We start from the raw sequence: 18,988 nt of genomic DNA on the forward strand, positions 1-18,988 counted from the left end.
TATAAAACGGTTATTTCGGTTGAACCACGATTGAATCGGTTAAATCAATAAACCAATAAACTGGCAGCTAGAGCGGTTCAATAATCAGTTCGATTTTCAGAACCTTGGTTCTTACCCCTATCCCTGTGATTGATAATGAATATGCCAAAACCTTTCGTAGACATCATAGGCTATGTTTAAGTTGAAAGGATGAGAGAAACTTTTAGATTGTTGTTGCTGACTCTAAGGAGAGGGTCTGCTTCCCCCAACTTAATAGGTTGGAACGACATTTCATATATGTCTATAATTGTTTTTTCATGAAGTTAGGAGTTACCTTTTCTTTTTCTAAGTTTGAGTCTGAGGCCCTTAAATCCTACAACGTTGCTCCTACCCAATTGCATCCCAACTCTTGGAACTTCTTAAAAATATACCAACTTCGTTGTCGGAAACTATATGTCCGACCTTCCCTTAAAGTCTTCTTTTACTTCTTTGTGCTCACTAAACTTTTTAGTTCTAAAAAAAATGTTGGCTCTTTTTCCGTCCTATTTTGTGTAGAAAAGTTTTTGCTATTTTTGATAAGTCCTTCCACAACTTTAACAATTATTTCTTCAAGGTCCGAGCTGTAGAGGGTGTCCGACTTTTTTCCTAAATGATGAGGATGAGCCCATTTTTCCTTTGTATCGGCAAAAAAATCCTGTGATAGTAAACTCGGATGACTTAGACAAGGTAAAAGAGAGTGTGGTCGGGATGTTTCAGGAGTTTTGGGGCCGAACTCCTTATTTGGATATGAAAAGGTATTTAGGGAAGCCAAGTCAGCTTTAGTCCGGGTTAGGTAGTTTTCTCTTCCTTTTATGGATTTTGCTTGTAAAATTGTGTTGATGACTAATGTGCCCTTATTTGGGTGTTGCAGAAAGGATGGCTCCCAAGTCGGCTACCATGAAAATGCTCCAAGCCACTAGAAAGAGCGTTATTGCAAGGAGCATACAACTGAAGGAAGATGGTGAAACTGCCGACCTCTCCTTGCCCTCAAAGTCAGACTCGGGCGCCTCACCCTCTTTAAAGGTTATCCTTCTCCTTCCAGCTCAGCCAAACCAGCAGCTCGTCCTTCCCCTTCTACTTCCGAACCGAATCCTAAAAAGCGCAAGTCCTCAGAGTTGGGGAGTATATACGAGCAGGGCTTTTGACGGCCTTGCTTGGAGCGAAAAGCAAATCTTTCACATAGCTATATCCGCATGGATAATATGGCCATCAGAAGCCACCTTCAGCTCTTGGCCAGAGGTGAAGTTCAGACGATAGGCATTTGCGCAGTCTTGGCTAGGTAGTTCGAGAAGACTCCCCCTTAATGCCACTCAGAGCTATTTGGCTACCTCGCAGGCTGAAGTGGCCTCCTTGAGAGAATCTAAGAAGGAGTTGGAAGAGGAGAGGGACGCACTACTCTTCAACCTTGGTAAGCTCGGGATAAAGTCAAACAAGCGGAGGCTGCTTTGGCCATATTAGAGGGTTTGAAGAAGAAAGCTGAAGAGAACTGTTTTTGGGAAAAACACTTTATTTGGTGGATGAGGTTACTAAAGCCTGGGTTAAGTATGCAGAGCTCGAGGAGTCTGTGGTTGAGGGTATGAACGAGATGGTTGAAAACCTGAAGGCTCAGTTCCGAGTTGTTGCTCCCGAGTGGGACCTCTCCCTCATCAGCTGGACAATATAGTAGTGGAAGGAAAATTGTTCCTGCTCCAAATGATGAGGAGGACACCCCTGTGCCCAATCCAAAGACCTTGGGGGCGTATCTCGGACAGACTTCTCAAGTTCCTGACCCTCAATCTGGTGGTGAGCTCTTTCCTTCTCCAACTCGTCCAATTCCCGCGGTGCTAGTGTCTGAATATGCTCCGACCTCTGCCAACCAAGCCGAGGATGCTGTCATAGGAGAACAACTTAACCTTTTGTAATTTCTTATAAGTTTTACAGATTTGAATGGCCCAACCTATGGGTCTTTAGTCTTTGTGATAGTTGTTTTTGAACAATTTATATTTTGTCTTTAGTTGTAGTTTGAATAACTTTTTGATTCTGTTTAAAAAAACATTCCTCCACTATTTTGGTATGAATGATTTGGGTCTTTTGAAATATATCTTAGTCGGTATAGTTGTTGATACGTTTGCATCTTTAGAATTTTCTCTTAGAATTCCATTCAAGGAATGAAGAATTGTTGCAAGATAAGCAGTGGTTTCATGATTAATTGAGCAAAACTTTGAGTTAGTGTGCATTCATTGATTATAGGAGAATATGGAAGAGAGTTGGCAAAAATTAAAGAAAAAGGAGGCCAAGAATCACTTTGAGCAAGAATAGAGAAGCAACTCAGAGAGCTCTCTAGACCACACAGAGAGCTTCCTGGATACAAAATGTTGAAGACGTGCAACGTGGGAGAGCAAGTGTGCCATGCCAACCAATTATGCCCTCCCAGGGGCACTAGCTCTTTCAACGTGCAATGTGGGAGAATAGGCGTCCAACATCAAAACGAAAGGTCGTGCGTACGCATCTCCCATGCGTTTGTACAAGTTGTAGAATGTGCTCATTCATGCGTAAACATGACTCGTGCGTATGCATGACCCCATTTCAATGTGAGACGTAAAACCATCAATGTGAGACGTGAAGATATCAACTAGGTACGTGGGCTGTCATGCGTATGTATGATGCATGCGTACGCACAACAAGAGAATTTTGAGGCATCATGCGTACGCATGAAGCATGCGTATGCACAACACCTAGTTTGCGTGGGACGTGAGATTTTATACGATCAATGCCTGGGAGAAAGAATAATTGACCATTTGTACCCATGAGAGTTCAGAACGCCGACAAATGTACCCATCGTAGAACGAAACTGACTTTGTAACCATGAGAGATGGGCTCCGTGTGACAAAAATAGCCTGCCTTGGGTTGGCACCTGCTTCGGGTATGTAGTGTCCAACATGGCTCTCCGAACCTCCCAAACATTAATCCACGTGGATCTGAACGTTTGTATATGTAGGTAATGGTTGAAATGAAAACCCTAGCAAGTTCTCTTCTCCAATTCGAACCATAACCCCAAATCTGAAACATTGTTGCAATTCAAGCTCACCAAGAGATGCCAATTTTGGAACTCGCAGCAGTTCTTCCAGTTCGAAGAAGATGAAGGAGAAGAAGCTGGACGGCAAATGTTTCTGTGGGAGGGATATTGTGTTGATGGAGTCTAGAACGATTACGAACCCTAACAGATGGTTCATCAGATGTCCTCTATGGGCGGTAAGGGACAGCTGCTGTTGTTGTTGAGGTGAGACAATGATTTCTGAGTTTTAGTTGACAAATTTGGGTTTTTTTTTTCTCTCAGACAAGAGATTGCAGATACTTTGTTTGGGTGGATGAACTCAAACAAGGATGGGAGGGCGTGGCAAGATGTTTAGGCAAGAGAAAGTTCGAGCATTGTTATGCAACACTTGATGATGGATTGACTCTGAATACAGGGGGGAAATTTGCAAGCATCCTCAATGATGGCTAAGAAGATAGACAAATTTAGAGTTGAAATTAGGGGTGAAATTAGGGGAATTAGAGTGATGATTATTACTGTTGCACTGGGGGTAGCATTTTGTCTGTTTTGTGAGATGTATTTGGTTATGAAATCATAAGACTTGTAAAATTGGAGGTCTTTGTTCTGTCATAGTTAAAATTTTTGAATGATATTAGCATGATATGGATTGTTTCTAATCTATACTGGTTTGCTTTACATGTGATACATTGATGTAGATACACAATGTTTGAATCTGTTGCTGCAATCTGAAATGATTCTGATAACAAAATGGACATAAATATGTACTTTCTCCTTAAGGATCAAACAGAAAGCTAGAAATTAGCAACCTGATAATTTTGCTTTTCAATATATGAGTAAGGACCAAATTGGATGAAGAAAGTGTTGTAACAATAACAATAGTGATATCAAAAAGAGGCAAAAGAAAGCAAGTATATAACTGCTTTAACAAGTAAATTGTTCATTATATATATATGGATGCTGGAGGTTCCAAGCATTCTGATATTAGACAAAAAAGTCAAATACTGGCCATTGAATTTACACCCTCAAAAAAAAGCCTTACTAAGTCATATCTAAGCACTTGCATGAAAATGCATCAAAAAACACAAGAGTTATATATCTCACAAGTGTAAACTAAAAACAACAAAAAGCCAGATTCCAAATTTCCAAATAGTAGTCTATGATATTGGGGTCGAGTTACTGCTCCCGCTTGACAGACCATTTTTTCCTCCGCTTGCTCCACGTATCCTGCCTCGACCTCTACCTTGACCTCTCCCTCTATCAGATGTGCCTCGACCTGTAGCAGTTGGAGTGACAACTCCAAGTGTGGGCATGAACCGCATGAACCGGGTGCTTGTTCCTGCACTAGCACCTTGCAGTGGATGTGGTGTAGTTTGAGAGTTGTGTGTGGATGGAGTTGTTGCTGGCTGGTTGGCAGGTGGTGTACTTGGCTGCTGTCTTTGTCCGGCTGGAGGAGGGCGTTTAACACTTCTCCTTTTAACCTGTTTTTTGGTTGTTGCATTTGTTGCTGGTGGCTGTGACTGTGCAGTCGGTGGGGGAGGCATTGGGTGAGGCTGCTGCAAACCATAGAACAATGCAGCTATTATCACACAAGGCAGCTTAGTTAAATGACTAAAACAATGCACTTACTTGTTGCGTGTTGGTTTTTGCGGTTTCATTTCCCTCTTCAGTGGCCTCCTGTTCAGCCTCTGTAGATTCTAATGTATCCTCATAGTACATTTCAGCCAGCATATCCTCATCCTCAGCATCTGCTTGTGCTTGTGGGATAGAACTCCCTTCACCCGCAGCTTCCTTCCGCTTTTTACAACTTCTTTTATTATGACCAGCCTAATGATACAAGGATTAGTCGTAATTTGAACTAAGAATCACATTTATCAATAACTATAGAATAGGACAGAATTTCACATATAATTGGTTTACCATACCTGGAGGCAGTATTTGCAGAACAAATAGGAACAAATATCATGTAATCCAGCATAAACATCAAGTAGCAACCAAAATTATGTAATCCAGCATGAACAAATAGGAACAGAAACACGAACAGAAAAATAAAATTGAAGCAACAAAACCCTATTTCTAAACAGATTCATGAAGCAGCAAAATTGAAGCAGCAAAAAGTAAAAATATTTCCCAGCTGCCTTCAACGCCCCAGCCTCAATTTGCTTGCAATGATCATCATTCAATCCCAAGTCACCAATAAACGCATCATAATAGAAAGCCAAAAACAGATTGAAGATTCATCAAACAGAAACCAAAATCATGTAATCCAGATAAACATGAAGCAGCAACTCAAAATCATGTAATCCAGATAAACATCAAGCAGCAACCAAAATCATGTAATCCAGCATGAACAAATAGGAACAGAAACATGAACAGAAAAATCAAATTATAAACATGTTCTGAACTTCTGATGAACACAGCTAACAAAACATGAACAGATGAACACAGACTTAACAAATCATGAACAGAAAAATCAAAAAATTATAAAATCAAGCACAGAGTAGGTGACGATTGAATAGGAGCCGAGGTGGAAGGCAGAGTATTACCGGCGACGACGGTGGAGGTGGAGAGCTCGGCGACGACGGTGGAGGTGGCGAGCTGGGCGAGGACGATGGAGGAGACGAAATCCGCGACGGCGATGGAGGAGAGTAGCTCGGCGACGGCAATGGAGGATAGGTGGGACGACGAAGAGGGGCTGTGGGATGCAGTGGCGATGGCGGTGGGATGCGGTGGCGATGGTGGTGGCTATTAGGGTTCGTCAGAGGGTGAGAGGGTGAGAGTTGAGACTGAGATACTGAGAGGGTGAGATGAGGATTGGGAGTTAGGGTTCGTGGCTACGTGTTCATGCATAGCCCACGTGGATTAATGTTTGGGAGGTTCGGAGAGCCACGTTGGACGCTACATATCCGAAGCAGGTGCCAACCCAAGGCAGGCTATTTTTGTCGCACGGAGCCCATCTCTCATGGTTACAAAGTCAATTTCGTTCTACGATGGGTACAGTTGTCAGCGTTTTGAACTCTCATGGGTACAAATGGTCAATTATTCCTGGGAGAAAACAAAGGCCAAAATTAAGGGAAAAAATAAGCCACGTACCACGTGAGAATTTCCACGTCCAACGTGATCTATCCAGGGAGTGAATTGAATCAAGAATGGGCTTCACGTGTGACGTGGGATTATGGGACACTCTCCAGGGACCTCAATTGACATACTAAGTCCTCTAATTCTTCAACAATTATCTGATTTACTCAAGGCTCAACTCAAGCCCAGAAACTATAGCATTTATTGAGGATTTTCAAGAAGGAAATATTGAAAGCTTGGCTGGAGGAAAACATTAATTAGTTATATTTGATTTCAATTTCAGTTTGATTCTGTTTTAAGTTTGAATTTGAGTTTTATTTAAATTAGTATTTAAGGAGATAAGTCAGACGTTTTGAGCCCCTTCCTCTTCTTCGACACTTTTTACTTTTCATAATATTAGGTTTTCTCTAAAGACATGAGCAACTAAATCTCCTTGGTTAATGTTATGAGCTCTGCTAATTCCTATGGACTAATATTCTAGCTTTTCTACCTTTGATTAATGCATTGATATCTTCTTAAGAAAAAGTTTTCATTCTTCATCCAATAAATTTGAATGTGTTACTTGAATTTTTTTAATTTCTTGAAAAAGTTAATTAATTGAATTAATCTTGAAAACTTATTCTCACAGTTCTTAGATTTTGAAACTAGACTTGATAAGTGACATCAAATCAACTAGGAGAGATTCTTATGAATTGTGTGGCTTATAAATCAGTGAACATTCTTTAACTCTTTTCTTAATAATTGACTAAGAAATTAGCAATTAATTAGGTTAAAAAAAATTGAATCACCAATGCATTGGGGTTTGATTATTTATGATTTGCCATGAATGTATCTTTGCATGATCAAGGTGGAAAGTGAAAAGTATTAACCCGGAACTCTCAACATCTCTAAAATCTTAACTCTTTTAATTATATTCTCTTTCAACACTCACTGTTTACTTTTGTCTATTTTACTGTTTATGTTAAAGCTTTTCAAAACCCTAAATTGTGATTGTCTAACTAGAATAATTAATTGACCATTGTTTGCTTAATCTGTTAATCCTTGTGAGATCGACACTCACTTACCATGGGTTTCTTACTTGATACGATCCAGTGCACTTGCCGGTAGTTTGGGGTTTCAAAATCCGCATCAGTTGTTTGGTTGAAAAATTTTTTATCACTTTGACAACTTTCGATATTGTTTTTTTTTTTATCTAAATTTAGAAGAGACGTCGACGAGGTATATCAGTCTTTTCTAAACTTATGTACAAGTATTGTTTTTCCCTTTATGAGTTTCGACTTCATGTAATCGGGCTTTCGCTAAGTTACTTTTACATTTCATTTTGGTCTGACTTATTTTGTACGTCAATTTTCGAACTTCTTATATTAATTTGTACCTCGTCGCTTCATCTTGCCAACCATATAGGTCGGTTAATGATTTTTGCAATTTTTCAAGTTTAAATTAATGCGTTTGAGAATGGGAAATAAAAGAAATACTTTATTATTGATAAGAGAGAAAGGGTTTACATAAGTTTGCTACTAAAGATTTTCTTATAATCTCTAGCCCTTGCTGTGATGCCTCATTAAAATCCCTTCAGGAAAACCCTTTTCGGGATAAAACCATGAAGTCGGAAAAAAGAGTACACCAGGGAACAAGGTAGCTTCTCTAACTGTAATACCTTTTTTAAGTTACATGTGTGCGATAACATCAGGAGCTAGTTCCCTTTTAAGTCGGACACCTTATAGTAACCCTTTATCTAAGACCTCGCTGACCTTGTAAGGCACTTTCCAGTTTGTTGCCAGCTTTTTCTCGCCCAATTTCTAAACTCCGATGTCATTTCGGATCATGTATAAGGTCATTAGTGGCAAAGCTTCTCTTGATTACTTTCTATTTGTACCTTAAGGGCATCCTTTGCTTCAATGCTTCTTTTTTTTATTTGAGCTTATTCTCGGACTTCTGGGAGGAGGTCAAGTTCTTTTTTTGTGCTTGGACATTGATCACTTCATCATAGAATCTAACTTTTAGAAATTCTTTAGCGATCTCTACAGGAATCATGGCTTCTATACCATAAGCAAGTCGGAAGAGTGACTCCCCTATTATTGAATGGAGAGTTATCTGATATGCCCATAGAACTTGAGGAAGCTCGTCTGCCCATGCTCCCTTTGTATCTTGTAGTTGGCATTTCAACCCAGCCAATATAACTTTGTTTGCTGCTTTAGATTTTCCATTGGCTTGTGGGTGTTATACCCATGTGAATTGGTGCTTGATCTTAAGGCTAGCCACCAAGTTCCTAAAGGTTTAGTCGCTGAATTGAGTTCCATTGTCCGTGGTGATAGAGTAGGGAACTACAAACATTGTGACAATATTCTTATAAAGAAATTTCCGACTTCATTGGGCTGTGATGGTCGCTAATGGTTCTGCCTCGATCCACTTCAATTCCTATTATGAGGTATTTTACTTGTCCTGGAGCTTGTGAAAATGGTTCGAGGAGGTCAAGGCCCCACTTTGCGAATGGCTAGGGCAAGGTGACACTAATAAGCTCTTTTGGGGGGACAACATGGAAGTTGCCATGCTTCTGACAAGGCGAGCATTTTTTGACGAACTCGGCCGCTTCTCTTTTCAAAGTCAGCCAAAAAAAGCCGGCTCGGATCACCTTCTTGGCTAGTAGTCGTGCTTCTAAGTGGTTCTCACATATGTCATTATGTACTTCTTCTAATACCTCTTTGGTGTTAGAGGTTGGGACACACTTCAATAGAGGCGTAAATATCCCTCTTTGGTAGAGAACCTTATGGACCAGGGTGTAATTTTGTGCTTCCCTTATGAGCCTTCATGCCTCTTTTTCATCTTTAGGATGGATGCCTCTTCTGAAAGGCTTGCTCGCATTCCTGGGTCCATTCAAATTGATTCCTTTTTTTGAGTATCGAGTACAAAGGTAAAGACTTTAATGTTGATCCTGCTAGGAACCTAGACAATGCTGCCAATATTCCATTTAATTGTTGGACTTCTTTGAGAAAGGTGGGCTTTTCATCTTCAATATTATTGTGCATTTGTTTGGATTGACCTCTATGCCTCTTTGGGTGAGCATGAAACCTAAAAATTTTCTAGCTTCCACTGCGAAGGTGCATTTTGAAGGGTTCAATCTCATCTCATGCTTCCTTATGTTGGAGAATACCTCAGAGAGGTCTGACAAAAGACTAAGGTCATCCTTGGTCTTGATAAGCATGTTGTTCATATACATTTCCATGAGTTTTCCTAAGTGAGAGAAAAATACCTTATTCGTTAGTCGTTGGTATGTGGCTCTAGCGTTCTTTAATCTGAAAGACATTACTACATAACAATAGTTAGCCTTGGGAGAGATGAAAGAAGTCTTTTTCTGGTCCTGTTTATACATCGAAATTTGATTATATCTCGAGTATGCGTCCATAAAGGACAGATACCTATATCCTAAAGTTAAGTCAACCAGGGCATTGATGCTGGGGAGAGGGTATGGATCCTTGGGGGCAAGATTTGTTGAGGTCTGTTAATCAACGCGCATCCTCCATTTTTCATTCTACTTTTTTTACCAGAACTACGTTAGCCAGCCACAAAGGATACTTTCCCTCTCTTATGAACCCGGCTTCCAATCAGGCCTGCACTTGTTCTTCCATGACATGTGTCCTTTTAGGATTGAGTTTTCGCCGCTTTTGCTGAATAGGTCGAGAGACCAAATAGACGACGAGCTTGTGAGACATGAGGTCGGGGTCTATACCAGGCATGTCGGAGGCTTTTCAGGTGAAGAGGTCGGAGTTCTTTTGTAAGAGATCAACGAGTTGTGCCTTTAGACCTTCCTCAAAGTTAGCCCCTATATTCATTGTCTTTTCATCATAATCCCCGATTTGTACATTTTCTATCTTCCCTTCAGGTTGGGAATATAGTTCTTCCCGAGTTCAGACACCGCTGAGCTCAATAGTGTTGACTTCTTTTCCACCTGTGTTGCTTTTTAAATTGATACTTTTATTGTAACACTTTTTTTCCCAACTTTTGATCTCCTTTTATGGTAGCAATTCCTTCTGTAGTTGAAAATTTCATACATAGGTAGGGTGTAGAAACAACTGCCACTAGTCGATTTAAAATGGCCCGACCTATTAAGGCACTGTAAGCAGACATAACATCGACCACGATGTAGTTAATGCTTAACGTTCTTGACCTCATGCCTTTACCAAATGTGGTGTATAACGAGATGAATCCAAGAGGTCAGTCGGTGTGTCCCCAACCTGAAAAGGTTGTCTAGGTACGCCTTCAGATCCTTTTCTTCTAGTATGAGCTTGTTGAAAGCGGGCTTGAACAGTATGTCTGCCGAAATCCCTTGGTCCACCAAAGTTTTATGGAGATTTGTAGTGGTAGGGATCATTATCACTACTGGGTTGTTGTGGCCAGGTGTCACGCTTTGAACATTATCTTTGGTGAACGAGATGGTCGGTAAATCAAAAATTCTATTGCCTTTCCTGACTTGGTATACTTCTTTAAGATGTCTTTTACGTGAGGATTTTGAGATTCCTCCTCAAACAAACCCTCTATTTATTATATGTGTGTGTCTCTCAGGAGTTTGTAGGGGCCAATCTCGCCGTCCTTCGTCATCATCATCTCTTTTTCGCTTTTTTTGATCTTTTAACCTCTTGGCTATGTATTTTTTCTAGCCGACCTTCCATGGACAACTTTTCTATGACATTCTTTAAATTCTAATAGTCATTAGTAGAATGTCCATACAGCTTGTGGTGCTCGCAATATTTCGTTTGACTTTCAGCTTTTTTGTGTTTGACGGGCCGAGGAGGTGGAAGCTTTTCAGTGTGACATATCTCCTTGTAAACATCTAGAAGAAAAACTCAAAGTAGGGCGTAGTTATGGTATCTTTGAGGCTTTTCTGAGATGTACTCTTCCTTTTTCTTAGCTTCCTTCTCCTTATCCCAAGCTTGGTAGGACAAGTTTGGCCTTGAGGAGGCTCTTTGAGTTAGAAATTTTTTTTCATGTTGATGTATTTTTTTGTCCTCCTTTCTTAGGCTATTAACCAATCCCATTATTACCGCTTCAGAAGGTAATTTTTATATTTCCAAGCAAGTTTTGGTAAATCTCTCCATATTATCTCGGAGTGTCTCTCCGACTTTTTGTTTGACCTCTAACAACCTTGGAGCATGCTTGACTTTGTCTTTCTGAATTGAGAATCAGGTAAGAAACTTCTTTGCCAGGTCATCAATGCAAGTTACCGACTTGGGTGGTAAGTTATCAAACCATTTCATTGCTACTTTAGTCATAGTTGTCGGAAAGGCTTTGCAATGAGTTACATTAGAAGCATTAGCTAGATACATCCGACTTTAGAAATTACTGAGGTGATGCCTCGAGTCGGTCATTCCATCATAGAGATCCATAAGCGCGCGCGCGCGCGCGCGGGGGGGGGGGGTCTTAAAATTTTTGAAAACCCTAGCTTGCATGATTTCTTCAACAAACGGCTTTTCCTCTGAGAGGGCTTTCCTCCCGATCTGCCCGATTGCTCTGTAACATTCGGATTTTCTATCGGTAAAGAATTGCAAAAATATAATCGCGTTGTAAGTATAGTTTCTAAACCAAAAGAAAATCCTTTCGTACAAAAGTTTTGGTTGTCACAAGTAACAAAACCCTTTGAAATTGATAACCGAAGTATTTAAACCTTGGGTCGTCTTCTCAAGGAATTGCAGGAGGTATGATTTATTATTGGTTATGGAAAAAGGTATGTTTTTGGGGTTTTTTAATGTATAAGATAAAAAAACAAGAATAGTAAATGGCAAAAGGAATAAACTAATAACTAGAAAAGCTCTTGGCAAGGTATGAGAACTAGAAGTCCTATCCTAGTTATCCTTATCAATTGTGATGAGAATTAGATTTTTCTCCCACTTTGTTAAACTCTAACTATGAAGGTAAGTTAAGTGGATGAATTAATTTTGATTCCTCAGGTCCTAGTCTTTCCTTGGGAAAGGCTAGAGTTATTGGAACTTGAATTAATTCTTGAAGAATTCCAATTTTCAATCAACAATGAGTTTGATAACTCAAGTGTCTCCAATGACTCAACCAAAGCCAAAAGGGAAAAATCTAAATTATTTATATAAATAAAAGAAAGCAATCATAATTCTAAAATACCTCAAATTATATTAAATAAAGATATCAATTCTAACATAGAAAAGTTCATAAGCCAATTTGGCAACATAAGTCATGAATAAATAAAAGCATTAAAATATCTAGAAGAGAAGTCAAAATAAAGGAATATTGAACCTGTGATTGAAGAAGATGAAATCCTAATCCTAATAGAAATCCTAATCCTAATCCTAAGAGAGAGGAGAGAACCTCTCTCTCTAAAACTACATCTAAAAACTAAAATTGTGAATTATGAATCCTCCTCCTTCATTCCTCCACTTTGCAGCCTTTAATTTGTGTTTTCTGAACTTGAAACTGGGCCGAAAATAGCCCAGAAATCGCTGGGACCGAATTCAAACACGTGCAGGTCGCTGGAATTTCTGCAGAATAATGCGTCCGCGTGGTTCACGCATGAGCATCGTTTTTCTGTATGGCCACTATATCAAATTATATATCAAATCGAAACCCGGACGTTATCTTTCCAACGCAACTGAAACCGCATCATTTGAACCTCTGTAGCTCAAGTTATGACCGTTTGAATGCGAAGAGGTCAGGCTGACAGCTTTGGCAATTCCTTCAGTTACTTGTATTCCTTCCACTTTTGCATGCTTCCTTTCCATCCTCTAAGCCATTCCTGCCCTGTAATCTCTTAAAACACTTAACACACATATCAAGGCATCGAATGGTAATAAGAGAGGATTAAACATAGCAAATTTAAAGCCCAAAGAAGTATGTTTTCAATCATAGCACAAAATCAGGAAGGAAAATGTAAAACATGCAAATAGTATGAATAAGTGTGCAAAGGCTTGATAAAAACCACTCAATTGAGCACAAGATAAACCATGAAATAGGGATTTATCACTCCGTCTTCTAAGGTCGGCTTCTAACTTTACGAGCTTTTCCTCCAACTCTTTCCATTGTCATACTTCTTTATGTAATACTCTCTCTGCTTCTCGTTGACATTTAGCCTCCAGCTCAAGTTGTTCCAATCGACTACGATGGTTGTGAACCAACCCTAATATCTCCGCCGGATGCAGAGGTTCTATGCCTTTAGGTGGGTGGATCTTCGAGTGAATCCATCGCGGGTGATGATTTCCCGACGTTCCCTCTCCATGGGGCGTTTGTTCTCTCCTGGGATAGAGGTAGTGCCAACATCAAGTCGTCGTTATGGGGCTTTGGTTCCGACTCAGATGTCGTATGATCATTTTCATACCGGTTGTTCGCTATATGTAGGTGTAGACTTCCAGGTTCTCGGCAACGGCGCCAATATTTTGACAATTACTTGAAACGGTGATTTGGGCCCGAATTTGAGGTCCAGATTCATTCTTTGGTAGTGTCCGACTTATACTGGTACCGAGGTGCCGCCGTCCGAGTTCTTCGTGAAGAGGTGGAGGTGGTACATGCAAGAGACTCCGATACTTAAGTTAGCAAGGGTTTTTAGCAGGTTTTTAGTGGATTGGGTTCTGAATGTACCTGAGGTTCTGTGAGTGCATTTATAGTAAAAAGATAACCACCTTTAGAGTATTTTCACCTTTGATAGCAGATGACCGTTCCCTTTATCTTGAGAATTTGTTGAAATCTCTCTTCCAAATAAAGTAGAGAGATAGTAAGAGATATTTCAGGGGATAGTTGCTTATCCAGATAAGTAGGGTTGAACCATCCTTGTCGTGCCCGACCTCTATGAGGTCGGGTAAGTAAATGAGGCCACCTTTTTGGGTAGGCTTTTATTCTTATCGGGCTTGACTTTATATTTTTGAGCCAGGGTATGAATAAGAGTGATTTTTGTGTCGGATCCGGTCTACTTCGATCCGCACATTTGCGGATCGAGTATCAGGTATATCAGCATAATTGAATCTTCTCTTTTTAATCATATTTTTTATGTAAAAAATTCAATAAAAATGTTTATTTCACACTTTTAAACCTATTTATTCCTAAAATATTTTTAATCAAATTTTTCTTAAATAACAAAAAATAAAATAATACAATATATAAATAATAACTACTAACGAAAACATACAAACAAATAAATATAATACCAAACATATATATATATATATATTAATTAATTATTATTGTACGGATTTGTAGATTTGCGGATCCGCAAATCGGATATGCGGATGCAGAATAGATATCCGCGATCTGATCTTTAAAGGGTGCGGATTGAATTCTATCCAATTCGATCAGTTTGCATATCGGATTGTATTTGCAATTTTTGAATTGAATACGGATATTTACCGCAAATCTGCAGATACAATTCGATCTATGAACACCCTTTGGGACAATAATACAAGTTGCTCTAAGAGGCGGATGGGTTAGACTCAATTTGGGTTAGCTCTGGAATGAGATACATTTGGGCTTGAATAAGTCAGGAAAAGACCAAATTGGTGGGCCTTCGGTCCAATTATATAGACTGACAATGGAAAATGGAATATTTCAAGACCCAAAAAGAAAATAGAAAATGGAATATTTGGATTCCCTCCAATTTTTCTCTGTCCCTCCACACAGCTGATGAGATGAATAAAATGAACGGAAGGTAAAGCAATCGCGACTGCAAGTGCAAGTAAATACCTACAATGTCTTCTGAGGAGGTGGACCTGCTGCTTTCCCTTCAGGATCAGGAGAAGGTTCTCGAAACCCCTCCCGCTTCACCTGGATTCGCCGGTTACCTCTCTGACGATGACCGCCACGATGGAGAAAAGCCTGATATGTCAGTGTTCCGAGACGCTGTTCAGGATTGCCTTCAATATGAACCTAACCCTAACCCTGAGCCTAACCCTAAACCCAAAAGCAAGCCTCTTCTCACCAACGACGCCGATGTTGAGAAGTTTTCAGGTCTCCGAATAAGGTTTGCCTCCGCCTTTCACTTGTTTGAGCCATATAACTCGACTATAAATTATAATGATTATTTGTTTTTGTCCTTTCTTCAGGAATCAATTGCTTACCTCTAACGAGATTAGAGAATCCTTCTCAGACATTCGTTTTGTTCGCTTATCTGTGATCAAGTAATATTCTTCTTCACTTAGCGTTTGTCAATTTAAGTAAATGTTACACAATTGATAACTTTGTTAATGTAATTGTTTGTTATAGGTAATTTCATATCAATCTAACAAATTTGCTGAATTGTTGTTTACTGAAGGAATTTGTTGATTGGGGATACTTTTTCCGGAAGTTGGGTGACCGTTGGAGTGTTGACTGAGAAAGGGCCTCCGAGGACGAGTTCAACAGGGAAGACTTATTGCATTTGGAAAGTCGGCTGTCTCGATGAGAATACTGTTTCCTTATTCCTCTTTGGTGATGCTTACCAGAGGAACTCCCAGGAGCAAGTAGGAGCCGTCTTTGCGTTGTTCAATTCTGCTGTCCGCAAAGATCCCAAGGTTTCCGATCTCCTACTCTCACTATCACTTGCTTTATTCTTCTCTTATTTTCGTCACGGTTTGCTTAAGGTTATGCAATTTTTTTTAAATGTTTTTGTAGGGTAATGGTTTTTCGCTGAGTGTATATTCCTCTGGTCAAATTTTGAAGATGGGCACCTCTGCTGACTATGGAGTTTGTAAAGGCAAAAGAGCAGATGGCATGGCTTGTACCCTTGTCATAAATAAGTACGAAAACAAATAAGAATCTAAAATTATATGGATATGATTGTCCAGTGAAATTGCATTAATAATTTATTTTTAGTCTATCTAGACCTTATCCAGTATGCTTAAGTTCTCATTAATGCAAACATGGCGTTAAACCCACTGTTAAAAATGCTCCCTTTACTGAATATGCTTATTTGAAATTACGATCTGGCACAGCTTGTTTCAGTCTCAATTATGGATGTTTTACCTTTTGCAATATCTATCAACGGTTTAATAACCATATATAGATTTGTTACAAAACTATGAGCAATTAATTGTAACCTGGATCCATGTGCTCGGTGCTTGTCGTGTATAAATGGATTTTAAGCTGTTTCTTTTGTGATACAGCTCATTCAGTAGATAACTTCCCCCGGATATTGTACTATAAACTTCACTCACTACTCATAATTAACTTCACTCATTCAGTAGATAACTTGCTTTTTAGTCAATTTCTCAAGGGAATATGTAATAACACTATATATACTAAAATAGGCTTAATGTCCTTAGGGTATGAAACTGTTTCATTGTAAAATATGCTTCTTCTCATTCTCCTTGCAGTATGATATTACTTTCCAGATGCTTATTGTTTGACTTCATAATTGTCCATCTGTGTTATTTCAGGCGTTCTGGAGCATATTGTAAATATCATAAATCAGTAAGTGGCATTTATTCATGCCCCCACCTCTCCTCTTGTTGACGTTTATTCTTAAAAGGATTTCAATTCACCTACGCAAAAATTTCTTGTAGAAAGCATCGGGGAAATATTCTACAATGAGAACTGAACTCAAGGGAGGGTGAGTCTTTTGCTCTTTCTAGTTTAGTTTGAATGTCTGACTTTTGCATTTAGTTTGTGCTGATTGATGAGCTTGTTTGACTGATTTGTCTAAATTCATCTCAGATGTGATAAACTTTTCTTCTTTTATGTTTTGCTTGCAGAAACTTACACACAGCATTTAGGTCTAGGGATTATCTCAAGTCAGAAGGAATTTACTTAGTTGATCCTCTTGCTGGAAAAGCAAGCTTGAAAAAGTCTCAGCCAGTGAAATTGTTGTCAGTGGATGGACTCAGAAAGGCATTGAGGTGTGTCATTGATTCATTGTTACCATGGTCTTGGTTTCTGCTGAGCTATATTGGATAATAATCTTAAGATTTTTTAATTATATTGAGTAAAGTGACAATTTTATCCTCAAGGATTTTGATTTCGGACTAATTATCTCTTGAAGGAAAAAAAGTACTAATTAGGTCTTTCACAATAGCAAACGGTGGATATGTATATCCTTCTGTCAATAGATAGTGCAGAACGAAATGAAGTTGTCTATATATTTCGTTGTCTATAATGGTGCGTGTCCCATTGCTACCATATAAGCATGGAAACGATATAGTTTTGGACCGTGACAGCATGGAAATGATATAGTTTTGGACTGTGAAACAGCATGGAAACGATATAATTTTGGACCGTGAAACATTCATCTTTTGAGTTTCTATATAATCTTTATTAACCGCTCCCTATTGATCATAAATTTTATCAAAATAGGTGAAGTTTCACTCCGAAATTTGTTATCTACGATCTTTCATAAATAAACACATTAGGGTAGTTAACGATACATATAAGTACTATCATTAAATTTTATGTGATGAATTGATAGAAGGACATAATGTGTCTATCGTTTTCTATCGTAGAGGACCAAATTATTTTTTTTTTTCTTCGGGCACTGATTAGTCTAAAGTCAAAATTTTCAAGGATTTAATTGTAATTTTACTTGTTTGTTTTTTTTATTTTTTAAAACTTTTTTCTTCTTTTGGTGCCAAGTACTAATACTTTAATCTCTATATCAGCAACGCAGGAAAAGTAACAACTAAGACACACTCTCAGGGGATTAGATTTCTTGCTGAGGTCACAGGTGATTTGATTATCTTGAAGCTTTAATGCCAATAATTTATGTACTTATTCTATTGTATTCTTTAGCAGCTTTTTATTTTCTTATTTGCAGCTCTTTATTTTCTTATTTGCAGCAAAGTCAGGCCCAAAATTGATGAACAAAGGTCCAAAGGCTCCAAATGAACAAAGCAATGGCACGGACAAGAGGTGCGTGGCGAATAACGTTGCTCTCGCACTGTTGCATCTTATGCATGGACATATTTTTCCCTGTTAGAGACATTAACACGCTCTTTATTGATTGCTTTCAGGAAATCATCTTGTGTGAATGTGATGGGATCTTCTCCAGTCATAAGAAACCAACATTTGAATGCTAAAAGAACAAGAACTGACGAACAAATTGTCGTTGATAAAACAGTGAAGAGTACTGGAAAGATTATTGAATTGGATTTTGTTAGCTCTGATGAGGATATATGAAACTCAACCGTTGCTACAGTTGGTTTTTCTGCTGACTGCATAAACGTGAATGAAGGCTTCCTAGCGGCTAACGTCATTGGCGTTTAGAAGGTTTCTGTCTTAAGTTATATACGCTAAATTCTCTCACAAGAATTTCAAGTTTGTTTCACTTGGCGACATCAGTCACATAGGAAGAATGATTAGATCATTCACACTTATATTAGGGCCATGGGGCAAACAATCCAGTGCAGCATCTTAACATATTTAGTTCGGAAATTCATTAGGTTCAATTTTGAACTTGATAATGCCGTGGAGTTGGATTACTGGATTTCCTCGAAAAATTAACGCTTCCAAATTCAACACATTTAGGATAGGTTTTTTTTTCTTTATGAAAGTAGAATGAATAATATATTTTAATGTTGTAATTTTTGATATTTTTTTTAAGATTGTGAAAGAAACCAAAATTAAGAAGTCTAATTTCTATACCTCAAAATTTTTTAATTTTTTGAAATAGAAATTGAATTTGAATTAAATGGCAACACATTTAAAATTACACTCCAATTCATAATTAAAAAAAAATGTCTAAAAAATAGTGTTAGGATAGAGAACCTTTGCTCAATTCAAGGAACGGCCCAATCTTAGTTTGGGCTACAAATTAAATGGGTATTAAAATGTAGTCGGCCCCTGTTAATGTAAAAGAGTTTTTTGTTGGATTTTCCTGTTTTAAAAGTAGCTAAAATCTCCTTTTCTTGACTAATATTTTAAATTTTTAATACAAAAAAAGTAGCTAAA

General features: G+C 38.6%; 1 protein-coding gene across 2 annotated transcripts; it reads left to right on the forward strand.

The window, feature by feature from the left end:
• The first annotated feature begins 14,720 nt into the window (after positions 1 to 14,720).
• On the forward strand, positions 14,721 to 18,664 carry LOC130941552 (uncharacterized). 2 transcript variants are annotated; one of them, XM_057870105.1, is made up of 10 exons: positions 14,721 to 15,092; positions 15,175 to 15,249; positions 15,384 to 15,621; positions 15,722 to 15,846; positions 16,486 to 16,519; positions 16,612 to 16,658; positions 16,801 to 16,944; positions 17,701 to 17,765; positions 17,856 to 17,950; positions 18,052 to 18,664. In XM_057870105.1, exons 1-9 carry the CDS (start codon positions 14,821 to 14,823, stop codon positions 17,924 to 17,926), a joined length of 1,071 nt encoding a protein of 356 aa, XP_057726088.1. In that variant the 5' UTR covers positions 14,721 to 14,820; the 3' UTR covers positions 17,927 to 17,950; positions 18,052 to 18,664. The 2 variants fall into 2 exon arrangements, with proteins under 2 accessions (XP_057726088.1, XP_057726087.1); XM_057870104.1 differs by having other exon boundaries at positions 14,723 to 15,092; positions 17,878 to 17,950.
• The last annotated feature ends 324 nt before the right edge of the window (positions 18,665 to 18,988 follow it).

This window comes from Arachis stenosperma, chromosome 7 (genome assembly GCF_014773155.1).
Source record: "Arachis stenosperma cultivar V10309 chromosome 7, arast.V10309.gnm1.PFL2, whole genome shotgun sequence".
Classification (NCBI taxonomy): domain Eukaryota; kingdom Viridiplantae; phylum Streptophyta; class Magnoliopsida; order Fabales; family Fabaceae; genus Arachis; species Arachis stenosperma.

Bases quoted from the DNA above. Each gene is read 5' to 3' on its own strand.
- LOC130941552 (XM_057870104.1), top strand. From the start codon at position 14,821: ATGTCTTCTGAGGAGGTGGACCTGCTGCTTTCCCTTCAGGATCAGGAG. The intron at 15,093-15,174 runs GTTTGCCTCCGC...TCCTTTCTTCAG, and splicing joins TTTTCAGGTCTCCGAATAAG to GAATCAATTGCTTACCTCTA. The intron at 16,520-16,611 runs GTAAGTGGCATT...AATTTCTTGTAG, and splicing joins ATTGTAAATATCATAAATCA to AAAGCATCGGGGAAATATTC.